General features: G+C 39.5%; 2 protein-coding genes across 2 annotated transcripts; one reads left to right on the forward strand and one right to left on the reverse strand.

Annotated features, from left to right (window-relative positions):
* The first annotated feature begins 378 nt into the window (after positions 1 to 378).
* LOC135072021 (THO complex subunit 6) lies at positions 379 to 2,377 on the forward strand. Its single transcript, XM_063965944.1, has 4 exons — positions 379 to 586; positions 697 to 1,086; positions 1,225 to 1,387; positions 1,992 to 2,377. Exons 1-4 carry the CDS (start codon positions 483 to 485, stop codon positions 2,310 to 2,312), a joined length of 978 nt encoding a protein of 325 aa, XP_063822014.1. The 5' UTR covers positions 379 to 482; the 3' UTR covers positions 2,313 to 2,377.
* On the reverse strand, positions 2,369 to 19,343 carry LOC135072020 (uncharacterized). Its single transcript, XM_063965943.1, has 5 exons — positions 19,276 to 19,343; positions 5,481 to 5,560; positions 4,844 to 5,392; positions 3,525 to 3,745; positions 2,369 to 3,074 (listed from the first exon to the last, which is right to left on the reverse strand). Exons 1-5 carry the CDS (start codon positions 19,304 to 19,306, stop codon positions 2,624 to 2,626), a joined length of 1,332 nt encoding a protein of 443 aa, XP_063822013.1. The 5' UTR covers positions 19,307 to 19,343; the 3' UTR covers positions 2,369 to 2,623.
* Between the last annotated feature and the right edge of the window lie 1,410 nt (positions 19,344 to 20,753).

The following is a 20,753-nucleotide window of genomic DNA, read 5'->3' on the forward strand; positions in this document are numbered from 1 at the left end:
CGTCTTCGTGGATGAATCGATTTATAATCAAAAATGAATCTATTCAATTGAAAGTCAGGTAGAATCGGTACTTGATTTTATTTTATTAATAACATCACTAGTGTCCAATGACGTCATGCTCGCTGACATATTTTATGAATGTAAATTTTTGCCTGCGGATATTTTGTGGATAAAATATTTTGAACCATTTCATTGCATTTCATTGATGAATTATATTAACGGAAATTAATTATTTTTTGAACAAATAGAATTATCAGTCAAAAGGCAATAAAAAATATAGGCAAGTCATCACAAATTAAAGAGCTAGTTTGGCTAGAACCCAGAGCCCAGAGCCGTAAAAATGGAATCAAACATTAAAAAAAAATACGTCATTGTTGTTTGGGTTTGAGGTTATGTAGTTTGTTTACCATTCTTTCTTGTGAATAGTAATAAATATTTTATATTATTTGTACCTACTTTCTGTGACTTCGATCTACATCAAAATGCTGGATAAAATATTATACAATACAATTCTCGGCCAAACATTTTCTCCTTGTGGGAAATATTTAGTCGCCGGCAATATCTATGGACAACTGGCAGTTTTTGAGTGAGTTTATTTTAGTCAATTTTAACGAAAATAAGTGGAAAATAACTACAGAAAGCGAAAAATGTGGTGTGTATTCATATTCTAATGAAAATTTCTTGTTATTTTTTCAGTCTTGATCGAATATTGAATCCTGTAGTCGAATTGCTTACGACGGATTACAATCAGCCCAAACACATACATAGTCTTGATTCAGGCCATCAGATATGCAGTTTAGCTACTACAGAAAAGTTTCTGATCGTTGGATCTGTTAATTTGATATACGGATGGGACTGGAAGGGTGTTTTGGGTGCAAAGCTGAGCAAACCATCATGGGTGATCAAAATACCATCTCAGTCTGCGTTGGAACAGATAGATGTCAATAGCCTCTGGGTGTCTGACGATGAAGGGAAGCTGTATGCAGGTTGTGGCGACAATAAACTGTATGTTTTTAATCTGGAGAATGGACAGCAAACCTCAGTTATGACTGGACACACTGATTACATACACTCAGTTCATGGAAAGTGAGTATTAATACCTAAATCTTTACGTTTTACACCCTATGATCATTGATAATATCTGCAGTACTTATTCCTTTGTTAAGCATTTAGAAGAGAAACCTTTAGAGTAATTGCTGTAGTAAATCAAAGTTTTATTTTCAGGAACAACCAGCTAGTCACTGCAGGCGAGGATGGTGATGTCCTCATATGGGATGTAAGAACAGGCAAGTCCCATAACAAGTTGAATCCCCACAGCAACAGTAAAGTCAGCCGTCCAGACATTGGCAAGTGGGTCGGTTCTGCAGCCCTAGGAGATGACTGGATTGTAAGCAATTTGTATTATCCTATTCTATTTCAATGATATAATATTTAGAACTAGCTTTCCACCCACGGCTTCTCCCACGTGAAATTTTGTCTGTCACAGAAAAACTTTATGGCGCGCGTCCCTGTTTCAAAAACCGGGATATAAACTGTCCTATGTCCTTTCCCGGGACTCAAACTATCTCTATACCAAATTACATCAAAATCGGTTCAGTGGTTTAAGAGTAAATAATAATAATAATAATAAATATCCTTGGACATTTTACACTGCGCCGCTAGCCCCAAACTAAGCAAAGCTTGTACTATGGGTACTAGACAACGGATATGAACATACTTAAATACTTTTTTTTTTTGTAAATACATACATATTATACATAGAAAACACCCAGTCCAATACAAACAAATATGTTCATGCACACAAATGTTTGTACTGTGCGGGAATCGAACCCGCAACCTCCGGATTAGTAGTCCGATTCGAACCACTACACCAAACGGCCGACCAATGAAGTGAAAGAGAGTGAAAGTGAGACAGACAGAGTTACTTTCGCATTTATAATATTAGTATTATAGATGATTTCTTGAATTTATCACACCTATATTTTTTCAAGGTTTGTGGTGGAGGCCCTCGCCTGTCTCTATGGCACCTACGCTCACTAGACGCCGTCACAGTATTCGACCTACCTGACCATGGCATCCATGTGTCCTACTTCCACGATGATTGTATAGTAGCAGGAGGCACAGCCAAGCATTTGTACCAGTTGAACTATTCCGGAGAAATCAAAGTTGAACTACCAGTGTCGGCTACTACAGTCTATTCTGCAGTGTTGAGGACGAGCCCCAATAAAGTACTGGCTATCGCAGGCTCAAGCCCCGAAATCGATTTGTGCACAACATTCAACTACAGAGATCAAATATTACATTTTCGGTAAGTTAAAATAGTTGTTTTAGTAAATAAACTTGTGTATAAGTTTGTAATAAAAGTCAGTTAAAACAATTATCAGTTTTTATTAACAATTTACACCTTTGAAACTTTCTACACACACTACACACCTTGGCCATTAAAAAATAAGACCAAGTTATTTATTGTTAATTATAATACTTTCATGGACTTGATTTTATTCATACTGATTGATGACATTCATGAATTATGTATCTTGATTAGTTGCAGTGGCCATGACACTGCGTAATATAAATAAAAAATGTGGATTTGAAGCTTTTACACATAATATTATACACACATTCAAATATAACCATGACCAGCAATGGCCGCCGGTATGAAACCCTGTGTGCCATCTTTCTTCCTAACATAGAACCACTCGGCGTCAACGTCCGATTCCACTGCGGTCCCTTGCACTAATATCACCACGTCTCCCTGCTGCACTGACAGAGTTCTGTTCAAGTCACTGCCCCTATAGTCACTGTTAACCACCAACAACGTTTGTCTTTTCACTTTTAAATTTTCTTTTTCGTGGACGCGGCCGATGTTGGAGCAGACGGATTTGGTCTTTAGGTATAGGGTGTCAAAGTCCTTTTCGGCGCAGTTGTTGACGCGGCGCCGAGGACGGTAGTGCGACTCGGAGCGGGTGCGACCGCGCAGTTGCTCCTTCTCGGTGTCCGTGAGGTTCCCGCACGGCCGCGGGTAGATGTCCGTGCTGCTCTCCCAGCAAGGCGTCTTCTTTTGGGGCGATGACCTGAAAAAGACGAATATTTCGATCAATTTTAACCATTATTATCCACCGACTAAGGTATATTTTCATAGGGAACCCTGAGGAACCCTATGAAAACAAATTCGCGTAAATTTTACGTTTTACGCCGTAATAGGTACGTCTGTCTATATTTCAATCCATACCAAAATAGTCCAACTATATTATTTACCATTTCAAAAGCAAAATGCACTTGCATATTTATCGATCTAAACCAATTTTAAATATTGGTCATATCTCTCTGTGTAATACGAATCGAATTGAAACCACTTTACGGAGCGACCTTTAATTATTCCTGAGTATACAATGTAGGCAAGTTTATGTTCATTATAGGTATCGCCGCCCCTTGAGTGTTTGCGTATACCGTCATCTCTCATCCTTAAGAATAGATATGCTTCCTGATTGTTACTGAATTACTAACTTTGTAATTAAACGTACCTGTTAGGCAAAATCCCCAGCGGCAGGCATGCGTTATACATGACGTATCCTTCGTCCCCATGCGGCGTCTGCACATACAGCCACTGCTGGTTCTTGAACACAGCATTGACGACAGTCCCGAGGGGCAAAGTTAACTCCCTTTGGGAGTCCTTTTGCGTCTGGTAAAGAGTTGTAGGGTACGCCACCACCACCGGAATGTTGCCCGGCCGGTCTATCGAGGCCTATAAATGGCAGTTAGGTAATTGATTAATGTATGCACGATACTTGGTAGTAAAGTACTTGATGCACTAAGATAGACTTGGTCAAATGCTTTATAGAAATCGAAACTTAATGACCCTCATAAAAAGTTTTTAATTGTATCGAACGTGAATGAGCTTTATTCGCGGCAAGTTAATTACTATGGCATGCACACTGTGTGAGTCTCCAGAATAAAAATAGCCAATGTAATCCATGAAGCGATCTAATTTCCATTCAAAACCACAGGTAAAAGAGTAATAAATATTCAAGCTTAATGTTTCAGATTTATGACACGGAGGAACTCAGTTCATAAATTATTTCTCAAATGACACATTACATTTCACACTCAATAAATTATAAATGTTCAAAGGTCGGAAACGAATAACTGCAACGTAGAACCTATAGTCTCCCATTAAATTTAACATTACGAGTCGAATGGTCCTGCGCAATTAACACCGTAACGCTTAACCTCCACAAGATATATTGTTGTTTTAAATAAACTGCATTGATGAATGGACCCGTCCACTTTAAGATTAACGTTAAGCCGCCGACGACACCAAAATAGGCCAAAAGAACATAACAATACGGATTATTATCCCAAAGATAATGCCCGGTAATCGTCCGTTCCGAAGCCCAAAGCGAAACTCTTTATTAAACGTTCCCAAAGATTTCGAAAATGACGAGCAATTTATGCCTTGTCCAATTTTGCGCCAATTTCGCGGCCTACAATGTTCAATACTCGCTCGGGATACGCACAAAAAACAGATTGTATACCATAATGTCATAATAACATTGCAGAAATGAGTAATGAGCGAGATTTACAAGTGCATTTAAATTCTTTTGTACGGAGAGCCCGTTAATACTCGATATAATGCGCCGAAGGATGATGAATGACTTTTTTCGTAAATTAAAACAGGTTACACAATACTTTCTTAATTATTTCTGGCTTTAAGAGTCCGTTCAAATTTCATGGTGCAGCTATTGACCCGTCAATTACTTTAATTTTACATTATTATTTTTAACACTTGCATTAGTGAATGATTTGATTACAAAAACATGCAATTATAAGTCAGAAAGCTCACCTCGCTTAAGAAGCTGTCCAAATCTCTTATATCGTAGCCGAACTTACTGCTCTTCTTCTTCCTTCTATGCCGATGCCGGTGCTTCTTCCTTGTGTACTCCTCGGTAGCCACACTAGTGTCATCAGAAAAAGTGTCCTGACCATTCACAAACTCTTCGCACGCACTCCTAAACTTCAAATTATGATAGTACTCATTGCGTCCCACGACCCTGTCTTTCACATCTCTATACATGCACTTTCGATAACGTTCGTTTTCATTGAACTTCTGATTATGACGTTGATGCCGATCGACGTTACTGCTGTTTGTTTTTCTCGTCTTGTCTTCATTTTGCAGTTTATCTAGCGGTAATTTCGTGCTCTCCAAGTTTTCCTTGAGCACCCACGTCAGCGATATCTTGGACTTGTGCCGGTGCGCCAGGGGCGTGGAGTGCCACAGCCCCATGTCTTTGATTTCCGCGTACTCGACCTCCGATTCCTGACTTTCATCTGCTCGTGGCGTGATTTTACAGTTCGCCAACAAGTCTAAGACTTCGCACGCTGGCGCACTAACCTGAAACAGGTACACAAATATTTATTCGGCTTTTTGTTTAATTAATCGCGACACAGTTGATGATAATTAATATAAATTAACGACGTACCGGATCGTTAAACTCCCGATGGCGCTCTCCTTGGTCATCACTCTCGCGGTACGGCGGCGGTGACTCCTTAAACGAGATCTCTGCAAGCGAAATGCGTCCGATTAATCATAAATTAAATTACAATCGATCGTAACTCCTCAGCGGATGCAATTAATACGGGTGTTATTACCACAGTCAGCTGAGCGGATTATTGGGCATAAATAATAAAGGCGCAGTCAAAACAATGAGAGTGGGCGCGCGAGTGGTGTGTGGAACAATGCAGTCCCGAGGGTACGCGCGCTGCCGTGGACGCGGGTGGCGGGTGCGGCTTCCGAGCCGAGCGGAGTGGTGTCCGCCCACCGTGCGCGGCCTCGCGCCCAGCACTGCCCTCGCTGATACACTATCGCCGAGACCCTCCGCCGAACCCCGCGCATTCTCACGGCTGCGCGGGCGCCGTACGCTCTACGCGCCCCGGCCGCGGCCACACGATCCGCAGCCTTCGGTCACGAACAGGCTTCATTATGCATTCTCTAATGAATACTACTTGTGTTTTTATAAGATACGAGTATTTGTCAATGAACCACTATTACGAGGCTCTAAACTTTCAGCTCATTTCTAGGACATAACATTTAGCATTTAACTTAACAATTTACCTGTTTATTTTATTACAATTGTATTGAAGCTAGATGTCATCCAGATATTGTATTCGATAACATTTAATAAAGTGGTCCCAAAATTCTTCCTTGTTGAAGCACTTTTAAAATGTGCTAATAATTTTGGAATAGATACTATCTTAGTTTCTAAAGCACGTTCGTTAGCTCGTAATAAAGACTAAATAAATTACATAATAATACACTTTGTAGATTTTTGTCGGGCGTTCGCATAACCGAACCACGATACTGTAAATCTCTTCGTCACGAATCTGTAATTAGCTGCTAAGCGCAAAACAATGCGTTCTAAACGGCGGGCAGACGTTTTAACACTTCTCACGCTTTTAAATTAGTTGTTCGGTGTTTCGACACCTGTGTTTGTTTTTCGTTAGCTTTATAACACGGGTACATTCTAACGCATTGTGTGATCAGTGAGACAATAACTTTTTTGTTAACTGGACTTTTGTTGACAGCCAGGTTGCCTGCTTTGGAAATTGTTCAACATGTACTTAATTATGTTACGGTTAGTTAAAACTTATCATGAACTCTACATTAATCATGATAATCGTCTATTTTGATAGCGGTGTAGGCAATAGCTTACTGTAAATAAATTATATTCGCCAGTATGAACAATGCTTTTCCTTGATTAAATTCTTCTATCCCTGTTTACTCTGCTAGTCTCTCCCATGTACACTCCATGAACATTTTGACTAACAGATACTTACGTTTTAGTAGTAAACCTCAACAGCATTCAATCTTCCTAGCAATTTACGGCAACATGCAAGGTTTCCTTTCTCTGTGTTTCAATTACGTTACCAGCACTGACGTACGAAATATCTGCGGGTACGCGCTCATCAACGCGCGTTATAATGACCAGTATGCGCCGCGCCAGTAGATTCTCACTGCGAACTTATTCTCTTTCTTTAGTTATTTACGTAACTGCGTAATTAAGTTGTTTGTTTCAATCGAGGCTTTATTCATAGAATTAATAATATTTGATCTTCTAAGCGCAACTTGAAAAAAGATTTTGGCTGCTGTTTTAAGCCGAAATTATTGACAGTTGTTCTGTACCATGGACTTTCCCTATCAGATCAACAACAACAATTTAGAACGATAATAATGACACAATCATTTCGATTAAGTAAGTTAGTCTCGGTCAGTTAATTAGTTCGGTATTGGTGACTGTTCTGAGATTTCAAAGCTGGTCCCATTGAAACCTCAGCTTTTCAATGCACTTTGGTGTTAAATGTGAATTATGTTGGCAATGTATGCTTGCATGTGCAAGACTTGGTGCAGTTGGAGTGCCTCCCTTTTATTTATTTTAAAATGGAATGTTCCTTTTTATACATCCAAAAAAACGCGAATTATCAACGCACATAACCTCAAGGGTCCCCCGAACTTTATATGCCGGGTTTATGGGTAACAAATTAGGATTATATGGATCCATAAAATAAAAAGCCGGTTTAAAATTTTGTTTGTTCAGATAACTTGTGTCAGCTCGAATTATGTTAATGTATCCCCAATAAATTTAATTTATTTTATGATGATGAGAGTAAGCCAGCGGATGGTAAAATTGGCAAACACGACGAAAGTTTCGCAGCAACAAAAGTAATCATTTACTTTTTATTGACTCAATCTTGCGATATAACATATCCAATGTTGATCACCATGAGTTCAGATAGGTTACCTAGCTGATTTCAGTTAAGATGCATTCGATTTAATAGGTAGTTAACTTTGTACACATCTTTCTCAAGTTCAGTTACCTAGTCCCAGACTTAGTAGAGCTTGAAACCAAGTCTCTGGCTTGTAGGATGCGCGTACTAATTAGCTCATCAGCAGACATCTATAAGTTCCGAAATGGCTGATTAGGTTTAGAAAGTGAACATTTAGAAACACTTGCAAGTGCAACCGCAATGTTGTCTCTACCAACCAACCCAAATCTAAATGGAAATTAATGATAATTCGATTCCAATTCCCTGATTGTCGCCGACCGAATCACTGCGATGCGATTTGATCATTTGATACAAATAATTTTACATTGTGTCCATGCGCGTATGGTCTGGTCACTGGTGCATACCTATTTCAGAAATGTATTGTTTAGTTTTCCAATCTCTAGGCCCGTAAAGATACAAATTATAGCTTCGAAAGTATTAGTTTGTTTATCTAGATTCTCGTAACATGTGTAGCGTCAGTTTTATTCTTTATTTATGAACCCAGACAACATTTAGTATTTTGTACATTCCTCAAAATTGGAAAGTGCGACGGTTGCGGCTCGTGTCGCGATCACAGTTTGTCTGCGCCTGCGTCTTATTTTACGTCGTTATTGCTCTTTTAATTAAGTTTATTGCTATGCATTGGTTGTGTCGTAATTGTTTCAGTTACTTCGGTTGCAGACAGTTCCTTATGAACCTGTAGCCTTAAGCAATTGACGACTCTATATCCCGATGACGATTGCTCTCCCAATCAGGATTATAAATTCTATTACACTACCGAACGCAAAGTTATTAGTTATTGCATATTGATTTATTGACTTATCTATGTAAACAGTTATTCATCAGTAAAGATATCTGACATGACTATTGATGTGCCGTTCCCGAGAACGCTCTCCTCACTGAGAATATTCTCGGGAGCGCTCCCGGGAGCGTTCTCCTAAGTGAGAAAGGTTGAGAATCATGTTTATCAAATGGAAATAAACAAACTTTCTTAAGTAAAATAGTTTTAAATTAAGTCGACAGATAAGTGTATATTAAACAATACACTCTATTTGCAGAGAAAGGCTATATTCTCAGTGTTCCCGAGAATATTCTCGGGAACTTTCTCAGCAATATTCTCGGCAACTGTTCCTTTATTACATTTTATTTTTTTCGTCGTGAAATGTCGTTTTAATGATATGTAAGATGACAGAAATTTCTTTTTACATGCAATTAAATAATATAACTGTCAATTTTTTCGTTTTTAACACGCTTTTATTAGGTCGTCGTGTATGTAACTAACTATGTAATGGAATCTTAGAATCTGATTACATGCATTTCTAAGACTTGTATCATCATGAAACTTTATGCAGATTAGATGACAATACAATATTGTGGTACCAGCTGGTCTGATGATGGGACTGGAAGGTGGCCAAAGGAACTCCTAAACGAAACGGTGGAATCACATCGAGTTTGGGTTCATTGGATTTGTCTTTTCGATATCTTTAAGTGCTAGATAATGTCCAGGGTCCTAATGATTCCTGTTAGTAATTAAAAGCGTGTTTTTAGTTTTTTAAACTATTCTTTACATTTGACATTAAAGGCATATTTCACAATCGTTTAGTAAGGGCCTGTTTCGCCACTTCTGGATAAGTTGTGGATAGCCTGTCTGACGGATCATTTGACACATGTTTATATAAAATACGTGCTAGCTAGATTGATCTTAGTCTGTACGAGATTAGAATGGTTCTCAAACAGTTGAAAAACAACAAGGCACCGTAATCACGGCTGAGCTTCTGAAAGCAGGTGGAACGCCGGTACTAAAGGCTTTTCAGAAGCTGTTCGATTCCGTCATCCTCAAGGGAATTACGCCTACGGCATGGCAAAGAAGTATGGTGATACTCCTCGTCAAAAAAGGCGACAAAACCTTGTTGAAGAATTATAGACCCATTTCGCTTCTGAGCCATATCTATAAGCTGTTTTTGATAGTCATTACGAATTGTCACGCTAGCAGGCTTGACAACTTTCAGCCCCCCGAACAAGCCGGTTTCTGAAAAGGCTTTAGTAGGTACCATAGACCATAATAATATGCGCTACGGCAGATTATACGGAAGATCAAGAAGTATAATCAGCCCCTTTGCGTTTGTGAACTATGAGAAAGCCTTCGATTCGATTGAGACATGGGCACTATGGGCAGTGCTGCAGTCTCTCCAACTGTGCCAAATTGACTATCGACACATTGAAGTGTTGAAAGGCTTGTACAAACACGCCATAGTAACAGTCCGTTTCAAGATCAGGACCCGAAACCTATCCAGTTGCAGCGAGGGATGAGACAGGGAGACGTCATCACCACCGCCCTAGAAGATGTTTTCAAGCTTCTGGGCTGGAGCGGATTTAGCAGGAAGATCTAGGCACAATGCTCGATGGCCTCAATAGAGTCTCTCAACAAGTGGGTCTCAAAATGACCATGGACAAGATTTAAAAATCATGTCTAAAATCCGTGTTGCACCCACCCACCCACTCCTCTAAAAGTTGGAGACTCTACACTCGAAGTTGTTGACAACAATGTATACCTGGGACAAACAGTCCAGTTAGGTAGGTCCAACTTCGAAAAAAAAAAGGTCAATCATCGAATCCAGCTCGGTTGGACAGCCTTCGGGAAGCTTCACGATATTTTCACGCGCCGTCGCCGTCGCGTCGCCGCTCCTCTTTAAATCCGCTTTGAATCCGCTTGAAATCCGCCAGAGTGGCAAGGGCCTTAAAACTCAGAGGCACACTCATGTTCAAATACCGTAGCCGAGTCCTAAAGCCGCGGTACGCGTTCGCCACAAAAAGAGTGAGCAAGACAGCAATATTTCACTCACACGTTTCATGCCTTGTTTATAACGACTAGTCTTAACGCCCAGTTAATAAAACATCGAAGCATTACAAATAATACCACATATAAACAACAAAATTAAAATTAAAACTAAATGTATTCTGTCGAGAACACTGAGAATATTCCCGGGAGCGTTCTCAGTTCTTGAGAATATTCTCACTGGGAATATTGCCGGGAACGAGAACTTTCTCAGCGGCACATCTCTAGACATGACTATCCGGGGCCGATTCTCACGCTATAGTTTGTTCTTTTAGCGTGTGCCGCCTACACGCGAATTAGGTACTATTTCTATGTCTCTCTGTATTTAAACACAATAGTGAATCAATACGAATTTAGTATGAGACGAAGTAACAAAATTATAAATTTTTCGCAAACTCGCCTTTTTTGATATAATATTTTAAACTATTATGTTGCATTTTTTACTATAAAATTATCACTTCACGGGATTTATTGCACCAATATCTATTTTAACGGTAAATAATATTTACCCTCCCGACGTTTCGGCTCGGTTGCACGAGTCATGGTCGCGGGCAGACATGACCATGACTCGTGCAACCGAGCCGAAACGTCGGGAGGGTAAATATTATTTACCGATAAAATAGATATTGTTGCAATAAATCTCGCCTTTTTTGGTTTTGATACGCACACTTGATGAATTAACAAAGATTTCAAAATTTAAAAAACGCGTCCCAAAATCTCGGGCTGCGTTACATTCCATTTCACATATCTATCATCCATAAACGAGACATGAAAATGGAAGACAACGGATAACCGAACTCACGAGCATATCGCTATGGTGGGAATGTATCGCGAGTAGGGTGACCAAACTGACCAAGCCGTAGGGCATTCCCTTCTTAACAGAACAGCCGTCAAAATAGCTGTTAACATAAGTTTATATGATACGGATTACTGATATTCTTTAGCTAGAAAACCGGTACTTTGACCGTAGAGAAAATTGGGGTAAAAGATTTTGAAAAATGTGGTCTGGCTTTTTTATTGTCACCAGCCTACCCTACAGGCGGAATGCGCCCCGCGACACGATCCGCCCAAAACGTGCGTACGCGCGTCGCACCGTGACAGGGAAGCTATGCGCACGCATACCCATTGTTGGCCCACGAAATGCGTGATTTTTCAAATTCCTCAAAGATTTCTGATTTGGATGATGAAGAGCACAGGTGTTACTCCACGAATTCCTTAACCCTTTATGTTGGGGTTTGATTTTTCAACCATAAGACAAGCTCGCAAGGTTCACTGTACAGTGGCCATAGATCCTCAGATTGCTGAAAATGGTTTAAATCTTCCATGGAATTTTTTAAGGTCTTCTGACGAAAATATTTATAATTTACACTCATAAACAGAATGAATATTCAAATTTTGCACTTTTAATTCTATAACCCTTTGTTATTGACCCGTTTAGGGTTTCTACTAGACAGGGATTCCCAAACTGCACGACTTTTTTTTACCAAAATAAGCTACATGTTTACGACTGATAGAGTTTCATATCTACATACATTTCAAGATGTGCGATCTTTCTTTTGATACGAAATCCACGTGTGGGGAGCCGCGGGCATATACTAAGTCCTCTATAAATATTTCATAATAAATAGACATAAATTATTGGTTCCTTTTTTATTTAATACTTAAACTTTGAACTAGTGATCAGTTTAAGCGTGTTATTACGAAGATCACTATCGATAACTCATTATGTTGGAATATTTTTAGAAACGCCCCCCACGCAGCTTAGGATATAGGTGGTACCTAATAATTATCGACTTATTGTGATACAGCCTCACTCCTACGAAATTACAATCTCTTGAGAATTTTCGCTCCCGTTTTTTACCAACTTACTGATCATAACAGATTTTAATTGATGCACATTGTAAATAATAAACGATGAGAAAATCCAATGCACGATGTAACTTTTTGCATTACACCGTTTATTTAACACAAACAAATGAACTGAAATTAGCAACCACCAGACTCACAGATGCGGGCAGGAATCAGTTTGGTAAAGCGGGAACAAAATTAAGGTAAGTGGCAAGTGCAGGCTCCGTAGGCAACCGATAATTGCACCGTGAGAACACTGCGCGCGCGCGTAACACACAACACAAACTCCCGCGATTTTGGTTCGGCTTTGGCCATAGTGAAAGTTATTTTGGGCGTAGTAGCCGTAATATACTGCCAATATGATTATGGTAATCCAGCTCGACGTAACAATATGCCAATCAATGACTCTTGCTTTTCAGATAATCATAGCTCACCTCTTTAATTTAATGGAGAATAATGTGCGCCACGTTCAGAATCGCGGGTTGTTTAGAATCGTGAGTATTAAAATGAATTATAAATGCAATTTAATTCCAGAAAGCCATTCAAGAGAGGTCGGCATTTAAGTCTAGATTAACCTCCAGTATATTTGCCCTGACACGTAATGCATCTTTAATGCAACTAGTCATTAGGCATTGGTCTGCCGACCATACTTCCCTATGCTGCGGGCGGGCCGCGGTCTCGCACCCGACTCGCACGCAGCAATCGGCGAAAAGGCGAAATTGCGCGGGCGCATTACGTCGAGTGTCGGCGTCGGGTCCCGACTCGCGCACTCACGAGCACATTTTTGAATAATAAACGTAAATTCACAATGATTCTCGCATACTTTACCGAGAAAATGTATAGATGATATTTTTACCTTCACTTCCTCAATCATTGGATCGCTATGATGTTGATGGCAGTGTTTGCATCCAACAATACCATTCAACGATGTTTTATCTCAATGGCAGACAATACTCTTCCAAGTAGAGTCTTTTGGATGTTTACGGACGGAGTCAGTCGTATCATGATCACTTCAATATCATATCCATACATTTCAATTCATTTTAATATTACTCGTTCCGGTCTCATATTTCTATTTCATTTCAGGTCAAAGGTTTCCTTTGAACTCCTGGGTCTTGCATTTCATACATAACCAACAGGTTTCTAATCAGTCTGGGCGCGCATGGCGAATGATTTGCATTTGATAATGAGTCTGCATTATCAACAATAGAAAGCAAATTTAGTCTCAGGTCAGTGGAGCGCTTTCCTAACGCGACAAAACACACTGTGACCAATCGATAATCGCAAACGTTTCGCGATTCGTCGCGGCCACCCGAGCGTCATGGTGACATCTCTAGAAAATGGGTGAGAGACGTGCGGAATCCACGCCTCGATTATGGAAGCTGGAAATAGCATGTACAAAGAAATTTGAAATTGCTTTGGGTAATAAATCGTTAAAATGCCTTCGACATCGTCGCATGTATGCTTTTGACTGCGTTTGAGCGGATATTAGAACTTCACGAAAGAAAATTTCTTCAACATGCTCCAAATATTGAAATTCCACCAATCACAAGCTTGTGGTTTAATAAAACACGGGACTGAAATGTCATTTTCAGAAACTTAATTTATCTGGGGGCACGGCAGTGCCCCCACCAAGTCGAGCAAAAAAGCGGCACGGCCGTACCATCCTTTTCTCGAAGCAATTCAGGCCATTTTCGACCGCCTGTAACTTCGTTGTGGATAAAACTAGAAGGCTGAATTTTCATTAGCTATGCAGGCATTGTAAAGACACGGTATATTTAAAATTTCATTCAATTTGAACCAGTAGTTTAAGAATTATAACGGGTCAAAGTTACTTAATTTTGTCACTCACTGACTCACTGACTCACCGATCATCAAAACTCTAAGGCACTTCTAGCAGACCTAGAAGCTTCAAATTTGGAATATAAGTAGTGTTTGGTGTATGAATCAAGGAAAAACTAAAATATTTGGGGGCACGGTAGTGCAACCGCCAAGTCGAGTAAAATTTTTCAATTTCGGTCCAGTTTTCTAGATACATAACTGCTGTCTACAAAATACAAAAAGAAATGAGATTTGGGGGCACGGTAGTGCAACCGCCAAGTCGAGTAAAATTTTTCAATTTCGGTCCAGTTTTCTAGATACATAACTGCTGTCTACAAAATACAAAAAGAAATGAGATCCCATCAAAAACAATACTTGTCAAAAAAACCAAGTCTCGCAACTCAGTTGTTCTACGGTAAAAAGTTGTGAGATCCATGTAATACCAAGTCCAGGCCAGGAAATCTTTAACGTTTTACATAAATATATTGACTTGGCCATCGCATGAAAACACGTGTAAATTAAATTATTTAGTGCGATGGCCAAGTCAATAATTTATGTAAAACGTTAAAGATTTCCTGGCCTGGACTTGGTATTACATGGATCTCACAACTTTTTACCGTAGAACAACTGAGTTGCGAGACTTGGTTTTTTTGACAAGTATTGTTTTTGATGGGATTAGCTTTTTCCCTTCCTTATAGTATCGCTCTTGTTTCTACAAGGGTGAATCTCAAGAGTCTCAAGACCCTGAAATGTGTAATTATTCTCAAATAACACCATACCCATGTTTTACTTGCCTACCTTCAATTTGCGATGCTCATCGATGGGACATGCTCGGGGAGATGTCGCTTCCACTTTGCGCTATTTCAATGACCGCCTCAATCGCGTAGGATTACAAAATCTGCAACTTGCATAGTTTATCTTAGGAGCGAAGGAGAATGCAATTTGAGAAGAATGTTAACTTGGACGGGCATCATTACAATCAAATGCTCTGTCATTCCTTTGTGCACGTCGCTTGCAAATGAAAGCAACTTTGTAGTAAATGTAGAGTTTTGATGAGATGTCATCAAAGGAAGGCGACTTTTTAACCTTTTCTATCAGTTGGATAAATTCTTCAGTATTTAAATTCTTTTGTTAATCGTTGCTATTGTGTTGCGAATATTATTTTTTTACATCTTGGCCTTTTAATTTACTCGTAATTCATTTTAAATCTTTTTATCTACATCACACCAAGTCATGTAACTAGGCACATGTTTTAGCTCTTGATTTGATCTTGCCGAAAGGAAATGCAATCCGATAAAATCGTAAGGTATGCAGTCAAGTACAGCTACCTACCCACTCGAAGAACAGCAACATATGCCAAAGAAAGAATTAAGAATTCAAAAACCATAAAGATAATTTATTTTATGATAGTACACGAAAAGCCATAAGAAATTCCATGTATTTTCACGGATAAGGATATAAATGTATGCAGCGAAAGTTTTGTGGAGACAAGTAACAAGGAAACACAATAAAGACAAAAATGCTTGCATATCTGCATATATTGGCGGTGCTGACCCAGCGGGGCCAACGGAATCGGTAGAGTACCGAAATTGTTTTATTCTCACATACCCGCGTAATGTATGTATGTGCTTTATCTCAAAAAGTTTAATTATTACATCTGTGCGAGGCCGAGAACGTATCATTAACAATTCGACGCAGGCGATGGTATCACAAAAGCGCGATCATCGCTCGCTGGCTGCTTTTCGGTGCCCACGAAGGTATTCCATTGGCATTCGGGAAACCGATTAAAATTTAACAAAAAAGAGCTTTACGTACAGTAATTTAAGGTCAAGAGGGAGCGTGATCTCGCCGGTGAATAAAAATTATTTATTTGCGTGGGGCGCGGCAATTAGGGGGGCGGGCCTCGTCTGCGCGCCGACCTCTAACCTGCGCCCGCGCCGCCCGTGGACACTCGCCCTGTCACGGTGACGGCCCAACTGAACAATTTCGAAATTGCAACGCCTCAGCTCTCGGGCACGACCTCACCTACTTTTGTGTAATCTGTAAATTTTTAAACGGTTTCTGAGAACAACCTTTCAGATGGTATGTAATCTTGTTCTGAAGAAATGTAGAGAGGCGGTGAAACCTTTGCGCTACATTGTAACGTCTGATTAATCCCAGTATCGAGGTATTTTCGTGAAAAAACATTAACTACATGACGTATAAGTAGGCATAAATGCCCGACTTTAATTTGAAACATAACAAAAACAAAGAAAAACTAGCGACTTTACAAGCATTTTATCATACGCTCAGCGAAACTAATGAAGGGTTTAAGAAGCATGACGTGTACCCATAAGTTTTTTCACGGGAATCAGTCATACCTGGCTGATAATACTTTTCTGTTAGTTACGTAACATTTTTGAATTCTCTAACACTGCGATCAGCCAGCACATATACCACCATTACACCGACGCAGCTGTCCAGAGTCCAGACTCCAAAGGCTGGATTCTAAGACAGGTACGTATATCACCGGCCACTATGGCTCATTTTATTATTACTGACCATAGAGATGCAATTACGATACACGGCATCGATCGGCGCGTACACACGCACGCACCGACGAAAACTGGGCGGGCCGAGTAGGAATTAGCCGACTCTAGCTGTATCCGATGCTTCATTCCAGGGTTTCTCAAAGTGGTAAACGCAGCACCACTCAGTAAGGATAATTAAACACACATTGTTTTATGCAGTCGATAACTGGGTAGTTTTCTACTTCCGAGCTGAAAACCAACTTTTAACTGGAAAATACTCGTGATTTTCCTACATTTCCATTTTTGTTAAATCGTGACTATGATAGAAAACAACACCTATTTTATCAGCTTTTTCGGAAGGACAGCTAATATCTAGCCTGAAGCCGTCTACTTTAGCAGCATCAATAAAAGCACGTAAGCGAAAAGGACTCTCAACCTCAATATTTTTACAATAAAAAAGTTTTCCTATAGTTTTGTATTCTATTATTTGACTATCAAAATCAATACTAATTTAAATGTTACATTAATTAATTCATTACATACGTGGGGTCACGACTACCTAATTGCTTTTATTACGGTGTGTTCGTGCAGCTACCGGAGCAGCTGCAGGCAAATTTTATTTTATTGTTACCGCTTGCCATGCATGCAAGTCATGTGAACGGATTAACCTTTATTATTCTACAGATTTTTGTAGAGTTTGTATTGGAAGAACGCGGACAATATATTTATCTGGATGAAATAAATAAGCTCAAAGCTCTGACTGAACCTCGGTTGTTTGTTGTGTATGAGGTTGTGTATAACCACTATTTTGTATGGAATTTGACCGACTTTTGACGTTTGATAAAGATAAAGTAAGATGGTGCACCCCAGGGTAGTATTGTTGTTGCAGTCTCCAAAATTCTTATTATTTGGGGGCACGCGTTAAAGTTTGAGAACCCCTGCTTCACTCCTTTTGCTCTCAAACTAGCCATGACCATGAAGACGATTAATTTACGCGATACTACGCCGATTTAATAAACAAGTAAGAATTATGCAAGCGCGGGCGCAAGTCGTCGAACTGAGTAATTGATTGCAGGGTTCATAAAAAGTAATGCGCTCGTCATGAGCGAGCCATTTTGTTTTTTTATTAATAGGGTATGAGCGAAACGTGTAAGTACGCTATCTTGCTCTGCTTATCTTAATCTTGACGCGGAACTAACAAAGGTTCTACTTCAGCAACTGGGTAACTGTTATTCGTAACAACACAATAGATATATCACGAATTCATGATCATGAAACATTTTGTCTTCAGCGAAATTCCAAATTCTACGGACCACTGCATGAGTTTAGGAAATCTGGCTTAATCTCTCGACCAGGAAGGCTGTTGAATGCATTTTATATCTCTATCTGCATAGTGATAAGAACAATGAAATAGCCAAATGGGAAGTTTTCGAACTCACAAACTGGACATGATTCTGAAGATCAATATTGCGCTCTTGTCGGAAATTGAACTCGGGCCTTTTCGGTGCAGAACACCAGAACAATTCCATATTAACAAGATTTCAGTAATTATGAGCGTATCTAGCTAGACTAGACTATTTACTGAAACATTCCATCCATCTCTGACCTTTTAAAGCTTTAAAAACATTGGCGCATCTTTATTGTTTTTGCAAAGTTAATGTGAAACAAAGACTATAATTACGTGCCTAACAAAGAATTGTGGTAATCGTCCCACAACCATCCAAATCCAAAGTCACCGCTACACGATCTTATATGGGCTGGTGACCATGAGTCAGCAGAGGCCCTAATACACAAAACGGGGTCGATATAATCTTTGCTCGTCTCTCTTACTCATTACGAGATGATGTTGCCAATGAAAGAGATGGAGCCTTAGGCCCTCAGCTCAACGCTGAAATCGTTTTGCGGATTACGCCCACGGATCACACGCATGCCAAATAAGATGCTTAGGCCAAACTGACCAAACAATTACCAAATTAGATAGACTTCCATGAATTTGTTGAATTAGTAAGCTACTTAAATTATATTGCTTGCAGTAAGTAGCTTAGATACCAGCGGATCCTTGTTCTCCCTCTTCTTCATTCGAAGTAGTGGTAGATAGATGAGCACAATTTTAAGACGAGGTATTTATAGGGACTTTTAGTTTTTTATGTGGAATCTCTGGGTCTTTTAAGAAAGTTAAAACCGTAATAATTATTGCCATAAATTATGCAGCGGCAATGTGCGGCGAATACAAAAGGATTTTAATATTTCAGGAAGTTCACGTCAAATTATGCCCAAGAATCTCAGTTGAAAACGCACGCCAATTTCCATGTGCCACTTCCTAATCTGCTCGCGTGCCAAAATATTGCATTTGTCGAGACAATCACCCTTATGGAATCAATCGGCAAAAGCACCAGTCGAATTTGGACCTTAAACAATAAAAATAAGGATTCCACTTACTCTCTTTGAATCTCCTGAAGATCCTCTTCATCCCGCCAATCCAAATAGACAGGTGTTCCGTGGCACGCGCCCGCGCAGCTAATGCACCGCCCGCGATAACACAGGCCGGCGCCGTCACGGCTGGCTGCGCCGGACGGTAGCGTCCCGGGGTGGATAAACTCCGTTTGACAATATGTGTCCCGGTAGGGTTACCACGCTTGAGAGAATTAAGATACTCGGGGTCCGTGCCGATTGATGCAAATAAAAATTTTGCTGCGAATTGCAAATGTAAAATAAATGAGGCTGATTTTGCAGTAGATATTTTTCGAATTTTCTTGTCTGCATCAAAAGAACCTAAAGAATGAGCATCAACAAACATCATATGGCACAAAACAAACAGCAAGACACCAGTTCCGACTTAGCTGGGCACATGGAAGCCAATTAAGTATGTGCAGAAAAGCTCTATTATCCATCCTTATGGTTCCGTAACTAATTTGCTCAATAAACCTATCGCTCAGCAATTCTAGACAAAAGAAATTGTTAAGACACTAATTGGAACTAATGAGTACTGAAACGTTAACTAGCTTGTTATAAAGAACTATGTTCAATTTATTAAATTACAGTCGCATGATGCCATAACAGACGTGTTAACAAAAAGCAATATCTGCTATAATAGTAGGTAAGTACCTACGATCTTGTTATTTTTAACATCTAATAGGCATGACATTGCATAAATTGCATTGTATTTTTGCATTAAAATCCGGCTGTCCATTTTATTGGAGCTATGAGATAGAGATGGGTTATACTAGGTAAATTTGATACTAGGTGCACCTATTCCTAGTATTTATTAATACTTGATCCAAATACCTATTCCACCTAGTACGTAGTAATTTAGTATACTTGACGCGACTAGTGCGGACTAATCCACGTAATATGACTTTAAAATATTTTTTTTTTTAAAGATACAACCGTAGTATGAATAATGCAATTTGAAATTGAATAATAATTCCTCCCTTCATACTTCAACAGGCTTAGGACTGTCATCTTAAAAGTTGGCGTATTTAAAAGATATCAATTTCATAAAAATATTTACATAATTTATTTTTTCTTATTTACATGAATATGGTTTGACTACGTTTGTGTGCGTTTGCTTCGTCGCGCTCAAATTTGTTTGGTCAGACAGAGACGGAGTGAATCTTTACGTTCGCACATAAGCTTAGCGAGAAATACTAGGTGCGCGTAATACACGACTACGGATTACGCAATAATAACCTCTATTACTTTGACGGTAGGGTCGGAAATCGTGTAATTTATAAAATACTAGGTGGATCAAGTATTTAAAAAATTGGAATAGGTGCCGCCTAGTACTGTAAAATACCTAGTGTGTGGATCTGTTCTAGTAAATACGTCTCATCTCTACTATGAGAACTTCCATAAAAAAACCAAGAATCGAACCCTGAATCGCAAGTCGTGAGCATTTCTTTGCTGGATGCAAATTA

This window comes from Ostrinia nubilalis, chromosome 5 (genome assembly GCF_963855985.1).
Source record: "Ostrinia nubilalis chromosome 5, ilOstNubi1.1, whole genome shotgun sequence".
Taxonomy (NCBI): domain Eukaryota; kingdom Metazoa; phylum Arthropoda; class Insecta; order Lepidoptera; family Crambidae; genus Ostrinia; species Ostrinia nubilalis.